General features: G+C 40.2%; 1 protein-coding gene across 2 annotated transcripts in view; it reads left to right on the forward strand.

Moving 5' to 3' along the window:
* Positions 1-4,363: 4,363 nt before the first annotated feature.
* LOC121919103 (amine sulfotransferase-like) overlaps positions 4,364-14,990 on the forward strand; it is a 25,313-nt gene continuing 14,686 nt past the window's right edge. For both annotated transcript variants that reach the window (XM_042445344.1, XM_042445345.1), the window contains exons 1-6: positions 4,364-4,517; positions 5,755-5,907; positions 8,735-8,943; positions 9,918-10,041; positions 12,516-12,610; positions 13,346-13,526. In XM_042445344.1, the coding sequence (XP_042301278.1) occupies positions 5,766-5,907; positions 8,735-8,943; positions 9,918-10,041; positions 12,516-12,610; positions 13,346-13,526 (751 nt within the window). In that variant the 5' untranslated portion in view covers positions 4,364-4,517; positions 5,755-5,765. The remainder of the gene's footprint in view (positions 4,518-5,754; positions 5,908-8,734; positions 8,944-9,917; positions 10,042-12,515; positions 12,611-13,345; positions 13,527-14,990) is intronic.

Raw genomic sequence — 14,990 nt, forward strand, 5'->3', positions numbered from 1 at the left:
GTGAGACCCACAAATTGCTCATGACAAACACATTATTCATGTATCCAAAGACTCTATGTGTGCATGTGAACTGATGGCCAATAAAAAATAAATAAATCAAGTAAATAATTGAAATCAGAAAATGGAGAAGCTTCATCCTCTTTTCAAAATCAAAACTGGGATCAGATAGTGGCACAGACCACAAACTGTTAATACTAAAAATTAGAGTAAAGCTAAAGAAGAACACTAAAGCAACTATTGTGACAAAATACAACCTGCAGAACATTAGGACAATTTAAAGATAATGGAAAAAACAACAACACGAAGTTTACTATTAAGCTTAAATGACCATGAGCTAGATGCTAGAAGAACTCTGGACTGAAATCAAGGACATTGTCAGGAAAGAATGCAAAAAGATAATATCTGCAGCAAAAAAGAAAGAGAAGGCTCAACAAATGACAGATGAAAACTCTTCATGCAGTTCAGGACAGCTCTACTGCCTTTCTACTATCCACAAAGCACCACCACCATGCTATCACTGTACCAACAATGTATACACCTCCATTCCACAGTTGGCTTGAGAAATACCACTGTTCATGGGCTCCTACCATCTCAGAACTGTGGGTCCTTGATATTATTCAGAGTTCCAAATATATCTCCCCACCCATATTGTAAGACCTATGCCTCCCTCCACCACACTATTCCAGGAAATCTTGGGGCCATCAAACCCAGGGATGAGGCCACCAAACGTCCTCACCCACTAAATGGAAAGTCATAAGGAGGCCAAAATGCTCCACTAGAGGACTGTCATGACACAACGACAACACAGCCCCCTCAGCACACCATAATAACAGTCTCAAAAAGCACAGCAGGCCCTGCTGGTCCAACCAATGGTGAAGAGCTGGGTGCCACATTTCCTTTTCCCAGGGGGGAGATTCATGATTAGTTGCACCATTCTGATTAGTTGAAATTACTAAGGAAAGGCACATGTTTCCCAGTACACTTTTTTTGTTGCTCAGTGGGAGTAAGAATCAGTGGCTAAACTTCACCTCATTACAAATTTCATGGTTTGAATATGCTGACTTGTGGTTGTTGTTTTTAAACCCACCAAGTGTGTGATATGTAGATTTCTCACATGAACCATTGTGGGTCATACACTCTTCACAGACACACATTTCCGGATATATTGCAGACTATCAACTGTCTTTTCTCAAGTCTTAAGATGGGTGCTCACAGATCAAAATACTCTGGGAGTTCCTTGGAGTATAATGGTACTGGAGCTGTCCCAATGTCCCACTGTTACTTGGGGTTGTCCATTGTGATGCCAGGTGGCTGTTCATAATGCATTTCACCGTGCAGCCCAGTGCAGAAAGATCTGGAGCAAGTAGTGAATTTAAAAAAAAATCATTTTAAAGGGGGGTACACAGTGGCTTCAATCCTGAACTGGCCAGAGATTGTCTGGACTGTTCACACCAGAACTAGTGATTGGGCCATTTGTCATCCAGAGTCCCCACTGAAAGGACGTGGAGGGAAAATGTTTTATTTGACCCATGCAGACAGGGACTTGTGGGGGAGGAGAAGAATAGGGATGGGGGACCTATGTTAGATGTCCAAATATAGAAAAAAATTACCCCTTATATTGGCAATAATGTGTCAGGCAGGCAGAATTAGGAGTGCAACCACATCCAGAAAGCAACACACAGGACTCCAAAAGAAAATCCTTAAGGATCAGCCATTAGTACATTGGAATTATTTTCCAAGTGAAGAAGCAATGCACGGTGCTATTTGCCATTTATTGGGCATTGGCATACAGTGATGGTTTTGTAATCAGTGACAAAGTTTGATTTCATCTGAACTTGTTTAACCTCAATTGTAAAACGTTTACAAAGGAACAAAGTGTTTACTACAGCATATTTGAACAAATGGCTCAAAGACAGAACTTCTTTCAACTCCTACAAAAAACTCCTTCCAAAAATTCGTTTTAGATGGCCAATGTCAAAATACTGAAGTCCTGCAATTATTAACAACAAATCTAAAGTTAACTAGCTGTAGAAAAGAATGTCTTTAGAAGGGATTTTAAAAGACAACCAAATGAGTCCTAGTCTTTAGTTTGCAAGACCTGAGCAAGGCATTTGATAGCTGGGACTCTAGGAGGTCTCTGATTCATAGAGTCATTGTAATTCAAAATTGACTTGATGGCAAATAACAACACATCAAAAAAAGGAATCATCTTTGTTCTGCATAAAACACCAAGGTTGTCTGATAGAGTTCTATTTCACCTATTATTGGAAAAGAAATGTCTCCTGGCCCTAAAATGGCTGAAGATGTGAAAAGGTGACCTCCCCTCTCAATGTTTATGGAATATTTGTGGCAAAATGGGGCCCAAAACTGGAAGGTCAATGGGACTCCCTGACACCTGGCAGTTGCTCACCCTGCATTGATACAATGCTGGTGTTGAAGGTGAATGCAAATTATTCATGAGCTAATATAGCAGGCATTCAGAAAATATACTACTGTGGAGGAAGTGGTGATTTATAGATTAGAAGTGAAAGATGAGCAGGTTGAAAGATTCAAACCTGAATACTCTGCAAAGACAGGTTTGTGGCCCTGTTGACAGTCCTAAGATGGGAAGAAACCCTGCTATCTGTTCATCCTGCCATAAAACAATTTTAAGAGGAACAATACTGTTGAAACCTCCCCTAGTCCACAAACTTGTGTGCTAGAACATGAAGTTGGTCTGAAATGTTGCCACAATACCACAATTTGAGTGAAGAGGACATATTATGGCTGTTGTCAATGGGTGTGCTTTTTCATGGAGACCAGTAGATCAGCAAGAAGAATTTCTAAACTTCCTGCTCTTCCATACTAATAAGAAATTGTATCAGCTGTCCACAGAATACTACAACCAAATCCTGGCTGTCTACCAAAATAGTAATATATTTTCATATTTCTTTGGACATTCCTCTGTTCAATTTCAATTGACCTATTAGAAAAGATGTGAAACATATAGAGAAGATTTATCACAAAGATGTGATACAAATAGATAAGGGGCACAGTGGTGTCAGTAGCATTGTTCAGTCTGAAATCAATGGTTAATAGAGCATGAAAGCAGCTGATTTCAAGAGGAGTGAAAGTGAGCATAAAGCAGTATTTTGACAAGGGATTTTTTTTTGTGCAGAGTTTCAGGGTGTTTTGCACAAAAAGAAGCAATGTGGCATTAAAATTTCCCATGTGACTATCAAGAAACAGTTTTTGTTCCTGGAAAATATGTTTTGGCAAGCAAAAAGATTTGTTTCTCTCACAAAAACTAGTTTCCAGAGAGTGTCATGGGGTTTGGTTCAAAATTGCTGGGTTTTATGCAAATAACCCCCACCAAACCCTGCAACACTGCACAGAAGAAAACCATGCATACTTTGCTACAGAAATATTTCCTGAAATTCAGAACATGGGATACCAGGTGAATACTATGCTACCAATATCTATACCAAATGTATGCCGGGGGTGGGGGGGGGGTGGGCAGATACCAAGAATGTAAAAAAGCCTAAATGCTTGGGAAATAGTTTTCCAAGGTTGGAATAATGAGAGTGAAACTGGATTGAAAGGAGGATGGTAGATGTGCATTTCCCAGACAGAGCAGATTAACACACAGGATCACCTAAGCCTTTGCTTACCTTGCAGCTGCAACCTTAGCTTCCTTTGTCCCAGGTCCCCTTACCTTCCCAGGGTGTCTTGATCCAATCAAGCTGGGGCCTTAGACAACTCCTGTTGTGCTAGCCTACATGCAGAGAAATGTTTCATGATTGTGTTGTCCGCATTCGTTGTCATAGAAGGGTCACACAGCCTATATACCTTATTATATTTGAGATAAAGTATAAGGCATGTCTCATGGGGACCCATGGGCACTTACAGCAAACAAACAAACAAACAAACAAATACAAAACTGGAACATTGCACTGAAGAAAATATCGCATACTTTGCTGTAGAAATATTTCCCTTGGTTAGACCTGAAAAGTGAAATGATACAAAAAATGTCTGTAAACCTCTGCAAAGCTTAGATCACATGGGAACCAGAAGCTCATAAAGTGCGTATGTGTTCTAAGTAAATATATCAACTAATCTAAAAAAAAAAAAGGAACAGTGCCTTCAGTTCAAAGAAGATTTCAGGGTAATAAAGACCAATGCTTCCTTAAAGTAAAGGCTATTGGCTGATCTGAAATTGTGATGGATTGATTTATTGCCTGAGCATTTGATTTGACCTGACTTACACTCACCCATGACTTTTCCTACGTAGATATTCCCTTTTTGGCAGTAAAGTGTTTGTGTACAGCAGCTTATGTAATGATGGAACAATTCATATGATGATTAACCAGGGATCAACCTTCCATTTAAATATATGGGTCCTATAAAAAAATGTGCATACCCTAGGAATGTACTGTTAAATTGCTAGCTTGTTGGAGAGCTACAAACTCAGTCCTGATAATTAAGTTCATATAGTCCAAACAAGAAATAGCCTTTGCTGACTTTAGAAAACTCCAGAGGTAAGTGCTTCTCAAATATCAAATACCCTGATGAAAAACATGTTTCCAGACAGCTGGAAAATCCTGCTGAGATTAATAACAGAGCAGTGAGACTTTTACATCATATTGTCTTAGTATGCAAACATTTTGAAGTGCTACAGGAGATGAATCTGTGGAAAAATACATGTTATTCTCCATTAAAAGAATCTTTCTGTGCAGAAAGTTTTTTTTCTACAAACATACACATATATTTCTTCACAGAATTCTCTCCTCTGAACACTTCAATATTTTTGAATAGGAGTCTGTTCTAACCCAGATGTTTTCATCTTTTGTATCCAACTAAAACACAGTTATGAAATCTTGAAAATGGAATAAAATGGTAATTAACATCAGAACATTTGCTGATAGACTTTACTTAGTGAGATAATTATCTTGAAGATTTTCATATCTTGCTCAATTGTCGCTCAAACGTCCCTGAAACGTCACTCAAAGGTGGAGAAGCCGTGCGTGCGTGGAAGCCAGGTGCGCTTCCTCCATCATCATGGAATTGTCGCTTCCTCTTAGTGTCCCTGAATTGTTCCAGGGGAGCATATTCCCTAGGAATGCAGACTTTGTGTTCATAGGAAATCCACTCCCCTTGAGATGATTTAGGGGTGCTACAGGGAGTGATGTTTCCATGACGATGGAGGAAGTGCACCTGGCTTCCTTACACATGTGGTTCTTCCGCCTTTGAGCAATGTTTCAGGGAAGTTTGAGCAAGGTATGAAAATCTTCCCTATCAACATCCATGGGGTCCAGCTAACTACCAGACAGCCCTGGGCTAGAGTCAGGGACCTTGAATTGTTTCTAAGATGTGTGTGGTGGTGGGGTGTCAATACTGGCAGGAAGACTGTTGTTAATTTTGTCTACTGGCAGGGACTTGTGAGGGAGGACAAATTTCCTGTACATTATCACTGAGTCCAATAATGTGTGTGTGTGTGTATCCTTGGACCCATATATCATAACTGAGTACAATAAAGATGAAAGAGAATTGTCTGTCACTATATGAAGGATAAAGAGAATATTCTGTACTATTTACTTAATGGTCAAAAACATGTTTCCTAAAAACCAGGAAGCTCTGTTTGGGTTTTTTAAAAGTTAAAAATAAAAAAAAACCTTAAGTATGGTAAACTGACTGGATTTCATGAAAAAATGGAATAAAAAAAATTAACCCAACTAATTGGAAGAACTCTTGTCCTTTTTTGTGTTATATTCTCAGCAACAATAAAAATGGAGCTTTCCGACAAGTACATGTTCAAACACAAAGGATCCTATTTTGTCACAGATCTAGTTACACCAGAATACATTGATTCACTGGAGGATTTTGAAATCAGAGACAGTGACGTATTTCTGGCCACTTTTCCAAAATCAGGTAGGACTGGAAATATTTTACTTAGAAAAGATGATCTTTTATATAACTTCATATACAGGCTGAACTGAGTGACAGTTTTAGTGAATGAATTCATGCATCAACATTATGAGGGTGGAGGGAAGATGTACAATACAGAGAAGTATTATGTGGGAGGAGCTGCCAGAAAAAAAACTAATAGGAACAAGATTCTGGGAGGTAGATGAGGGGTTCTCAAAGATTATTGCCAATGATTCCAAGTTTACATTTGCCAGGTCTTTTAATACCCTTGGATATAGTTCATCTGGTTCCAGAGACTTAAATTCATTTAGATTAACCAGATATTCTTGTACTACCTTTTTACTTATTCTATTTTATTAAAAAGCCATTTGATTCTCAAACAGCACCACCAACTGTCACCTATCCAGAATAAAATACACATTGCATTTCCCCTATTGTGTCCTCTGCTCCATTTTCCACAGGCTGAACATACTTTTCCTTTTCTGAGAAGACTGAGGCAAAGAAGGTATTGAGTAGTTCTGCCTTTTCCTTGTTAGCATTTAGTCATTTTCTCCACACAATAGCTCTACCATTTTCTTTTTCTTCCTTTTGCTAGAAGTCAGAAGAAATCAGAAGACTGAAGACTAGGATGGGCAGCTATGACAGAACTAGACAAGATCCTAAAGTGTAAAGACATAACTCAGAACACCTTCATCTAGTGTATTACTGACAGTATAGACACTGGCTTAGAGAAGAAACAGCTTCTCTGGAACTGGATGGAAAGGAGAGAAAGTGTTGTGTGTTGCTAGCATACTTATGAAACTTGAGAAAATTTCCTCCAGTGGTTTCATGTAGCTATTAAAAGGCCCTGGGAATTTGTAGTCTTCATTTCATCTTTAAGATTTTTCTCATCTACCTTGAAATGAAAATGACAAATTTAATGCTGTAAAAAGGCATTTTCCCACACAAATACAAATAATGCAGAAGTAAATCCTACTGTAGGTTATATACTTACAATGCACAATATAGTACAGGCAACTATTCTACATCTATTATGTTTTGGTTGCTTTGCAGAAACCATTTTGGTTTCTTTGCAGAAATGGCCAAAAGGAAAATTATTTTATAAATGGAACAATCATGGCAAATTATTTGTGTTTCAGGGCCATGGAATGATCCTGGCAACCAATTAGTTTTCAAAAGGAAAATCCCAAATCCTGAAACTCCTGTTTCTTAATGTACGTTGATTTGATTTAGCTACAAGTGCCTGTACTTCCCTTGTCTCTCCTTTATTTTCTTTCCAGCATTGCAATTTAAGTATGTTCCCTGAGAAATAGATGTGATCTTTTCCATTAGGCTAACTTGAAAGTAAAACACACCTTGATGCTTGGAAACATACTAAGGGGCCATTCAGACTACTTTTTGTAGCGCATTGTAACCTGGATTAAAAGTCGGAAGTTCCCATTGGCACCGGTTTAAACACATCAGAATTAGGGACTTGCATACCCAATCCAGGGCAAATCCCCCTTAGAGCGATTTTTCCAAAAGTGGATTATTTCCTGTTTCTTTTTGGAAAACCTGTTTCTTCCCTGCTGCTGGCAAATGTGAACTTGGCCCCGGTCATGATCGGGTCAAGTTCAGGGAAGGGATTTAGGTCAGCAGGAGGGCAGTGGACGGAACATGCCTCCCTCTCGCACCGATCGCTTTGCAAGTGGCATTTTTTAAAAATTATTTTTTGTGTGTGTGACAGAATATGCGAATGCTTAAGTCCCTTTTTAAATTTGACAAATTGATACAATGTGTGAATACTTTTGCTACATATGTATATGTAAGGAGAGATGGCATTCTGGGGTCGCAATCGGAGGGAAAGCAAAAAAAGAGGATGCAGAGATGGCATTCTGAAGTGGCCTCCCCTGCAAGTGACATTTATTATTGTTGTTGTTGTTGTTGTTGTTGTGACAGATTATGCACATGCTTTGGGATGGAAGGGAAGGGAAGACGCTGGTATGGGGGTGGGGAAGCAAGGGCTTCAGAGGTAGCATTGGGCTGGAAGCAAAGGGAAGGGAAGAGGCTGGCATCCGGGGGACGGGGGAGGCAAGGGCTTCGGAGGTGGCATTGGGCGGGAAGGGAAGGAAAGGGAAGAGGCTGGCATCCGGGGGGGGGGAAGGGCTTCGGAGGTGGCATTGGGCTAGAAGCCAAGGGAAGGGAAGAGGCTGGCATTGGGGGGAAGGCAAAGGCTTCGGAGGTGGCATTGGGCTTGAAGGGAAGGGAAGAGGTTCTATAGAGGAGGAAATGCTGGGCTGGAAGCAAAGGGGAAGCTAGAGGCTGGCATTCAGAGGGAAGGCTGCAGAAACCTATGACTGGGGAAGTCACACTCTCTCAGCCTCAGGGGAAAGGCAATGGCAAATCTCCTCAGAACCAATCTTGCCAAGAAAACCCCAGGATGGGGTCATTTTAGGGTTGCCATAGTCTGTAGTGACCCAAATACACACAACACACACACACCCCTGGAGGTTTTTAAATTTGACAAGTTGACAGACTATGTGCACACTGCCGTCCGTTTTTTTTTAAAAAGAAGGGGGGGAAACACTCATTCCATTGGCTAATGGTTGTAGGATATGTCACCTTTGACGAAAGCGGAAGTGAATTTGATTGACAACAAAGGAGGCTCCGTTTTAAAGTGGTACTGCAAATGTGAACTTCAGAGGGACAAATTGCATCAATCAAGGTATAGGGTAGTCAGAACTTCTCCCCGGGAGATTCGGTATGGGGGTAACCAGATCTGCCCAGTTCTATCCAGAGCAAATGGGCTAGTGAGAATCGGGCCTAAATCAGACTGTTCATCTTCACACAGGCACAATATGGACACAGAATATTTTGAGCCTGATTTATCATGAAGGTCATCGAAATGGAACTGAAGACACTGACCTGTTAGACAGAGTGCCATGGCTGGAATACAACATTCGCAAGAGAGATTATGTCAGTCGTGCATCACCTCGTCTCTTTGCTACCCATCTGCCCTATTATTTAATACCAAAGGGATTGAGAAATGGAAGAGCAAAGGTGGGGCCTGCTACCTCCATCATTTCATTTATTCAATTTGTTGTCATAACCGGGGAGGATAACATATAGGAAACAATCTACAGGATGTTTAGATGTTGGAGTGAGAAAAAAAAAAATCTGAGATACATAGGGCTTCTGGGAATGTGCATCTCCAGCAAAGGGGGACTTCTGCTCAGTCATCAGCAAAAGATTAATTAAAACTTTCCATAGTAAAATTTCCTGACATACATGCTATAAAGGTTATGAAGGGGCAAATGGAAAATGCTCAAGAAGAGATGGTTTATTTCTTAATCAAGCTGTTGAAATAATGGTTTCTTACAATGATGTACCTCCCATCAGAAATTGGTTCCAACATCACTTAGGTTTTGCTGCTGCTGCTGCTGCTGCTGCTGCTGCTGCTATATCCTGCCTTTTCCCAGTTTGAGATTCAAGGCAATTTATAAAAACTAATCCAGTTTCAGCTGAAAATTACATTCTACAGAAGTAAATTATGAATATATTGTCACAAAAAATGTTAAAAAGCATAACCATAAAAACAAAACAACAAATAGACAATACAGCACATTATACAGGACCCTTTCCCACTTGAGCAAAGAGTATTCAAAAGCCTCCTGAAATAAAAATAATTTTTAAAAACAAACAAACCACCTGCTTTACTTTATGTTGGAGGTAAAAACTTCATAAAATAAAGTTCCTAATTATTTTGCTACTTCTAAGTCAATATTAGCTTCATTCAGTTGCTCAGATGCTTTTCAGACTCACTGGGCTCATTCATATGCAGATTTTTTTTTCATGTAGGAGGGAAATTTCAAAGAATGAGATTCCCCCCATTGCTAGGACTATGATTCACTACCTTAAAGAGGAATTTTATTAGTATGAAAGCAGAGGATACTGGGAGAAAGTCTTATTCCTACATTTGGTAGATGAGAATATTTTATTTCACTTGCCAATTTTTAATATCATTGTTTCTGTAGATGATTTATGTGGCCAGGAACCCAAAGGATGTTTTGGTCTCCTATTATCATTTTTCCAAAGTTTCTGTCAAACTGGAAGAAGCAGGTTTTGATGTCATTATGGAGAGGTTTTTGGCTGGTAAAGGTAAGCATTAACAGATTTGGAATAGACAAATATTTTGCCTCTACATTATTCATGCTGTTTGCTCAAAAACTGACATGTGAAGTGACGAGTAATTTCACAATGCCACATCCGAAACACAGGCATGTTACAGACCGCCCCTTTGGGGCGGCCTGTAGGAGCTCCTTTCCCTGCCAGATCGAGGCCTCAGCTGCCAGAACGGCAGCCTCTGGGGCCCTGATCCGCCCCTTTCCAAGCCACAGGGAAGCAGCAAAAGGCTGCTTCCCCGCGGCCTGGAAAGGGGTGTCCTTGGGGCTTCATGCCCCAATGACACCTGACGGCGGCGGGGACAAGCAGAAAGGGGCCACTTGGCCCCTTTCTGCCTTGCATCGCTGGTGCAGCCATCTAAAGGCTGCGCCAGCAATGCAAATCCCGGAAGGAGCTCCATTTTGGAACTCTTTCTGGCACCGTGGAAAGGGCGCTCTATGCACCCTGGCGCGGCACCAGTACATCACAACCGCGCCGCCTCGTTTGGAGGTGGCATGGTGGTGACGTAGCAATGGCGGCCCCCATGTGGAACGGGCGCTGCCATTTTGTACGGACTTGATCCGTACTAGGGTTAGGGGCGTCCGGAAGGGACGCCCCTTTCTAACCCTAGTACGGACCCAGTCCGTACTATTACACCCGTCTGTAACGGGCCACAGATAACAAACACTGGGAAGCATACTGGGCAGAGGAAAAGAAATCTAAATTGGATTTATTTAATGCAGAAGAAAAAAGAGAAGGAAATGTATGGGGATAATATAAAGTTCTTAAGCATAGTGTCCAGTCCTGGAGATAGAATAAGGTGGGTCTTCAGAGACTCTCTGATTCTGTATGTCTCTCACCCTGAAGTGAACTGAAACCTGACTCACACAAGCCTGTCATAGGCATATTTGAGTAAATGTTAATGTTTGGGATATTTCTCAATGTATTTCTGGATCATTATTTATTATTTGATCATATTCAGCTTGCCTTTTCTATTATGTTTAAATGAAAAATACTGCTGTTGTACTTTAAACATATGTAGGAAGGCATGACACATTATTAAAGACAACAGTGCCTCGTAAGGTTGATGGCATGAGGAAAAGAATCACATTACACATGGATAGACTCATTCAAGGAAGACAAGGCCCTGAGTTTGCAAGACCTTAGAAAGGATGTTAAAACGAGGAAGTCTTGGAGGTCCAGGAGCTAGACAGATTTTCTGATCTGACTGCGATTGGGCTCCTCCTTAAGGAGCTGGCAGGGAATTGCTTATAGTTTGGAGTGCCACATGGCTACAGTGACAAGGAATAATTTCTGTCAGATTACACATCTGCAACAATTCTGGTCATTCTTGAGTAAAGATGGGTTAGCCCAGGTGAACCATGCATTGGTAATCATACATCTTGACTACTGCAATGCATTCTTCATGGTGATGTGTGGCCCAGAAGCTGTATTATGCAAAATGTGTAAGCAAGTTCATTGTGGGATGCATCTAGCCACACATCCTGAACACATGTGCTTCTCTAAATATGAAGCATAGTGTTAAAATGTTTTCCTTAAAGAGTAATATATAAACCAATCTCCATTGCCGTTGCTGAAAAGGAGAGATAGAAAACATGCTGGACATATTTGCTCCTTCTAAGTGCAGGCTCAGGACATGGTCATCTGGCATAATGGTTCTGTTATAGGAAAAGAAAGAAGGCCTTACTTGTTCTCTAAATACTTAGCATAAAAATATTATACACCATCCTCTGTTTCATTGTTTGAATTCATCAGTATAGCAAATACAATGTTGTGTGCATCATCATCATCAATTTTATTTTTCTACCACCTCTCCTCAAAGTTTGAGGTAGGGTACAACACATTAAAACACAATTAGAAATACATAAATCCACAGTTAAAATGCAATAATAACCATTAAAATACACTCATAAGAGTTCATATACAGATAAAAATGCATTATTAAAATTGGCTGGATATGCCTGCTGGAAGAGAGATGTCTTTGGGACTGTTTTAAATGTGGTCAGCATTTTCAGTGTTCATTCCTAACCTGCAGATGATGAGGAGGAGGGAAAACCCTCGCCTGTCATTTAGTGGTGCAAAGCAAAATGGAAGATGGTATTTCACTCCATTTCTGAAAGCCAGCAAAACTGGATGCTCAGTCTTCCTTCAAAATTGGTGGTGGGGAGCATCCTGTGCTGTATGACTCTCAAAGCAACATGAAGGCTTTGGACAGGGATAGGAAGACTTACATAATGCAGAATTCTCTATTCCCTTTTCCTCAGGAGGCCTCTTCCTAATGGAAGCACTACCCCTTCCATCTTCAGGAGGTCTCTTCCTAATGGTAACACCAGCCCTTGCACAGAATTGAAGACAATATTTGCACTGGAACTTTCCTGCACACATCAAAGCAATCTACAATGCAAAAATCTGTGTTAAACTACTCCAACATTTACTCTTTCTCTTACAAGTGATAGGTAATTTATGGCTAGACCATATTGAAGGCTGGTCTGCCCAGAGAGACAACCCGAGTATTCTTTTCCTTATGTATGAAGAAATGAAGAAGGTAAGGTATGTCATAGATTGTCCACTTAGTGTTAAAAGCCATGAGGGAATTTAAGGCTGAGGGATAGGACAAACAAGTGGGGATGGATAAGATGAGTGAGATCTTATATGGATGCTAAATATCAACAAGCTGAAATGCAATGTTGGTGTTGCCTCCTTTTCCTCATCAGTCTCCTCCTCCACCAAACCTAAGTTTGGGGAAGAGTTGATCATTTGCATGTTATTCACTGTTGAGGAAATGCAACAGATCTTCCCCATGTCAATAGTGTCTTTCGGAATGATTGCTTTAATGTCTCCTATATGCTACAATGAGTAGCAGGGATCAGAGGTGGAAATACAAGGGATATTCTGTCCAACATTTCAGGAAGGTTAAATAAGATCTTTGAGGTTACAAAGCTTTTCCAGCTTTCAAATATTTATGTCTATGATTGTTTGGCAGCCTAATAAAGTGGCTGAGAAGCCATTCAGTAAAAGAAACATGTACTAAAATTATAGAATATTGAAGCAATACAACTTTAAATAACATTAAACTAGCTGCAGCTAAAAATGTTCTGGCTCACTACACTACCTTATCAGCAGATTAGTATATAAAATCAGACAAGCATGGAAAGATTTTAACTTCTTTTTTTATTTCTAATCAAACTTATCTTCCTGTCCAGTCTAACCTGTGAAATTAGTAGGCTGTAGTGATCTTTAGTTATGCATGGTGTCATAACTATGCCATGTCTCCTCTTAGGATCTGAGAAGCTCTGTATTGAAAATATGCAACTTCCTAGGAAAGACACTGACAGAAAAGGAGTTGGATGATGTAGTGGATAAGGCTTCATTTGGCAAAATGAGTGTGGATCGTAGAGCTAATTATACAACCATGCCCACTGACTTATTAGATTTCAAAAAAGGACGCTTTCTGCGCAAAGGTAAGTCAATGGCCAATGACAGTCAGTGTGGTGGAGCTTTTGTGAATGACCCATAACCTGAGCTGATTTGCACATATTTTAGGCCACTGTTTGTTTGTTTTTTAATTTTTAGGCTTTGATAAACATGATTTTATTGTGTTGAACTGTTCTGCTTTCAATTCTCTTTTATTATAAATTTTGCCTGTATAGTATGGATTCATTTATAGAATTCAAAGATACATGTTTGATTTTGCATGTTAGTCTGCAAAATCAGTATTTAAAGAGATCTTGTAGCACCTTTGAAATGAACTGAAAGAAAGAAGCTGGCAGCATGAGATTTTGTAGACTTAAATTTACAAAAGTTCATGCTGCCAACTTCTTTCTTTCAGTTAGTCTCAGAGGTGCTACAGGATCTCTTTACATTTTGGCTTCATTTGTAAATATTGAAATGAGAGGTGAGCAACTGCAGTGAGTCTAGAAGACAATTTTCTGATTCAGGAAGCTGCATGAAGTACCCCCCAAAATGCCAAAGTAAACAACCAAAAGCTACCGGAAGCCTACTTCTAGTTTTGAAAAAGGTGCATTTACATAGATGTTAAGCAGTGCAGTTGGAGCTCTTAAATCTTTTCAAAAAGTGAAGTGACACTCCAGAAGGCTTTCAAAAGGAGCAATTCGTTTTCCTCCTTTTTGACCTGAAAAGAAAAGCTAGGCTGGGGAACATAAACACACCACTTATGTTACTGTTAGGGAGACACAACAGCTGGATGAGACATAGCAATAGCAATAGCATTCACATTTCTGTACCACATCAGTGAATCCAGTACTCTCTAAGTTGTTTACAGTGTGTAAGCCAATGGCCCCAACAAGCTGGGTTCTCCTTTACCAGCCTACAAAAGTATGGAAGGCTGAGTCAACTTTGGAGCCTTGGGATCAAAATCACAACCTTGTGGCTGCAGTACTGGCATTTGAACACTGCACCACCAGGGATCCCTAATATTAATCATACTGGATTCAAAGGGGGTGTTCTCACTTGCTTATACTCCGTGTTACAAATCGAATCCAAGGTACATCGTTCCTATTAGAAACCGAATTAAATCTAGAACAGTTCTAGAGCAACCCGCAATCGTCCCCACTAGAAATCGAATCGTACAGCAGTTTATAAATTTGATTCGTGTTTTCGTCATTTAACGTGGGTTAAAAAAATAGAAGGGTCGAACCTACACTTTTCCCTTGAATCGGGATAGGAACCGGAGCATTTAAATAGGAACGACAGCCTTTGAAATCAGGTTAGCTGGATGGGAGGAGCGGAGTGCGATGGGGCTGGCCTTGGGGGAGTTGCCCTTTCTGTCCCCATCCGTTGTGGCTGTCACCATTTTTGCTTCCCTCACCCCTTTGTCCGCTGTGGTCTTTCAATAAGAGATAAGGATTTTTTTTTAATTTTAATGGTTTACAGGCGCTTAATCTCTTCAGCGCTTTAAGTGCCTG

This window comes from Sceloporus undulatus, chromosome 1, assembly GCF_019175285.1.
Source record: "Sceloporus undulatus isolate JIND9_A2432 ecotype Alabama chromosome 1, SceUnd_v1.1, whole genome shotgun sequence".
NCBI lineage: Eukaryota > Metazoa > Chordata > Lepidosauria > Squamata > Phrynosomatidae > Sceloporus > Sceloporus undulatus.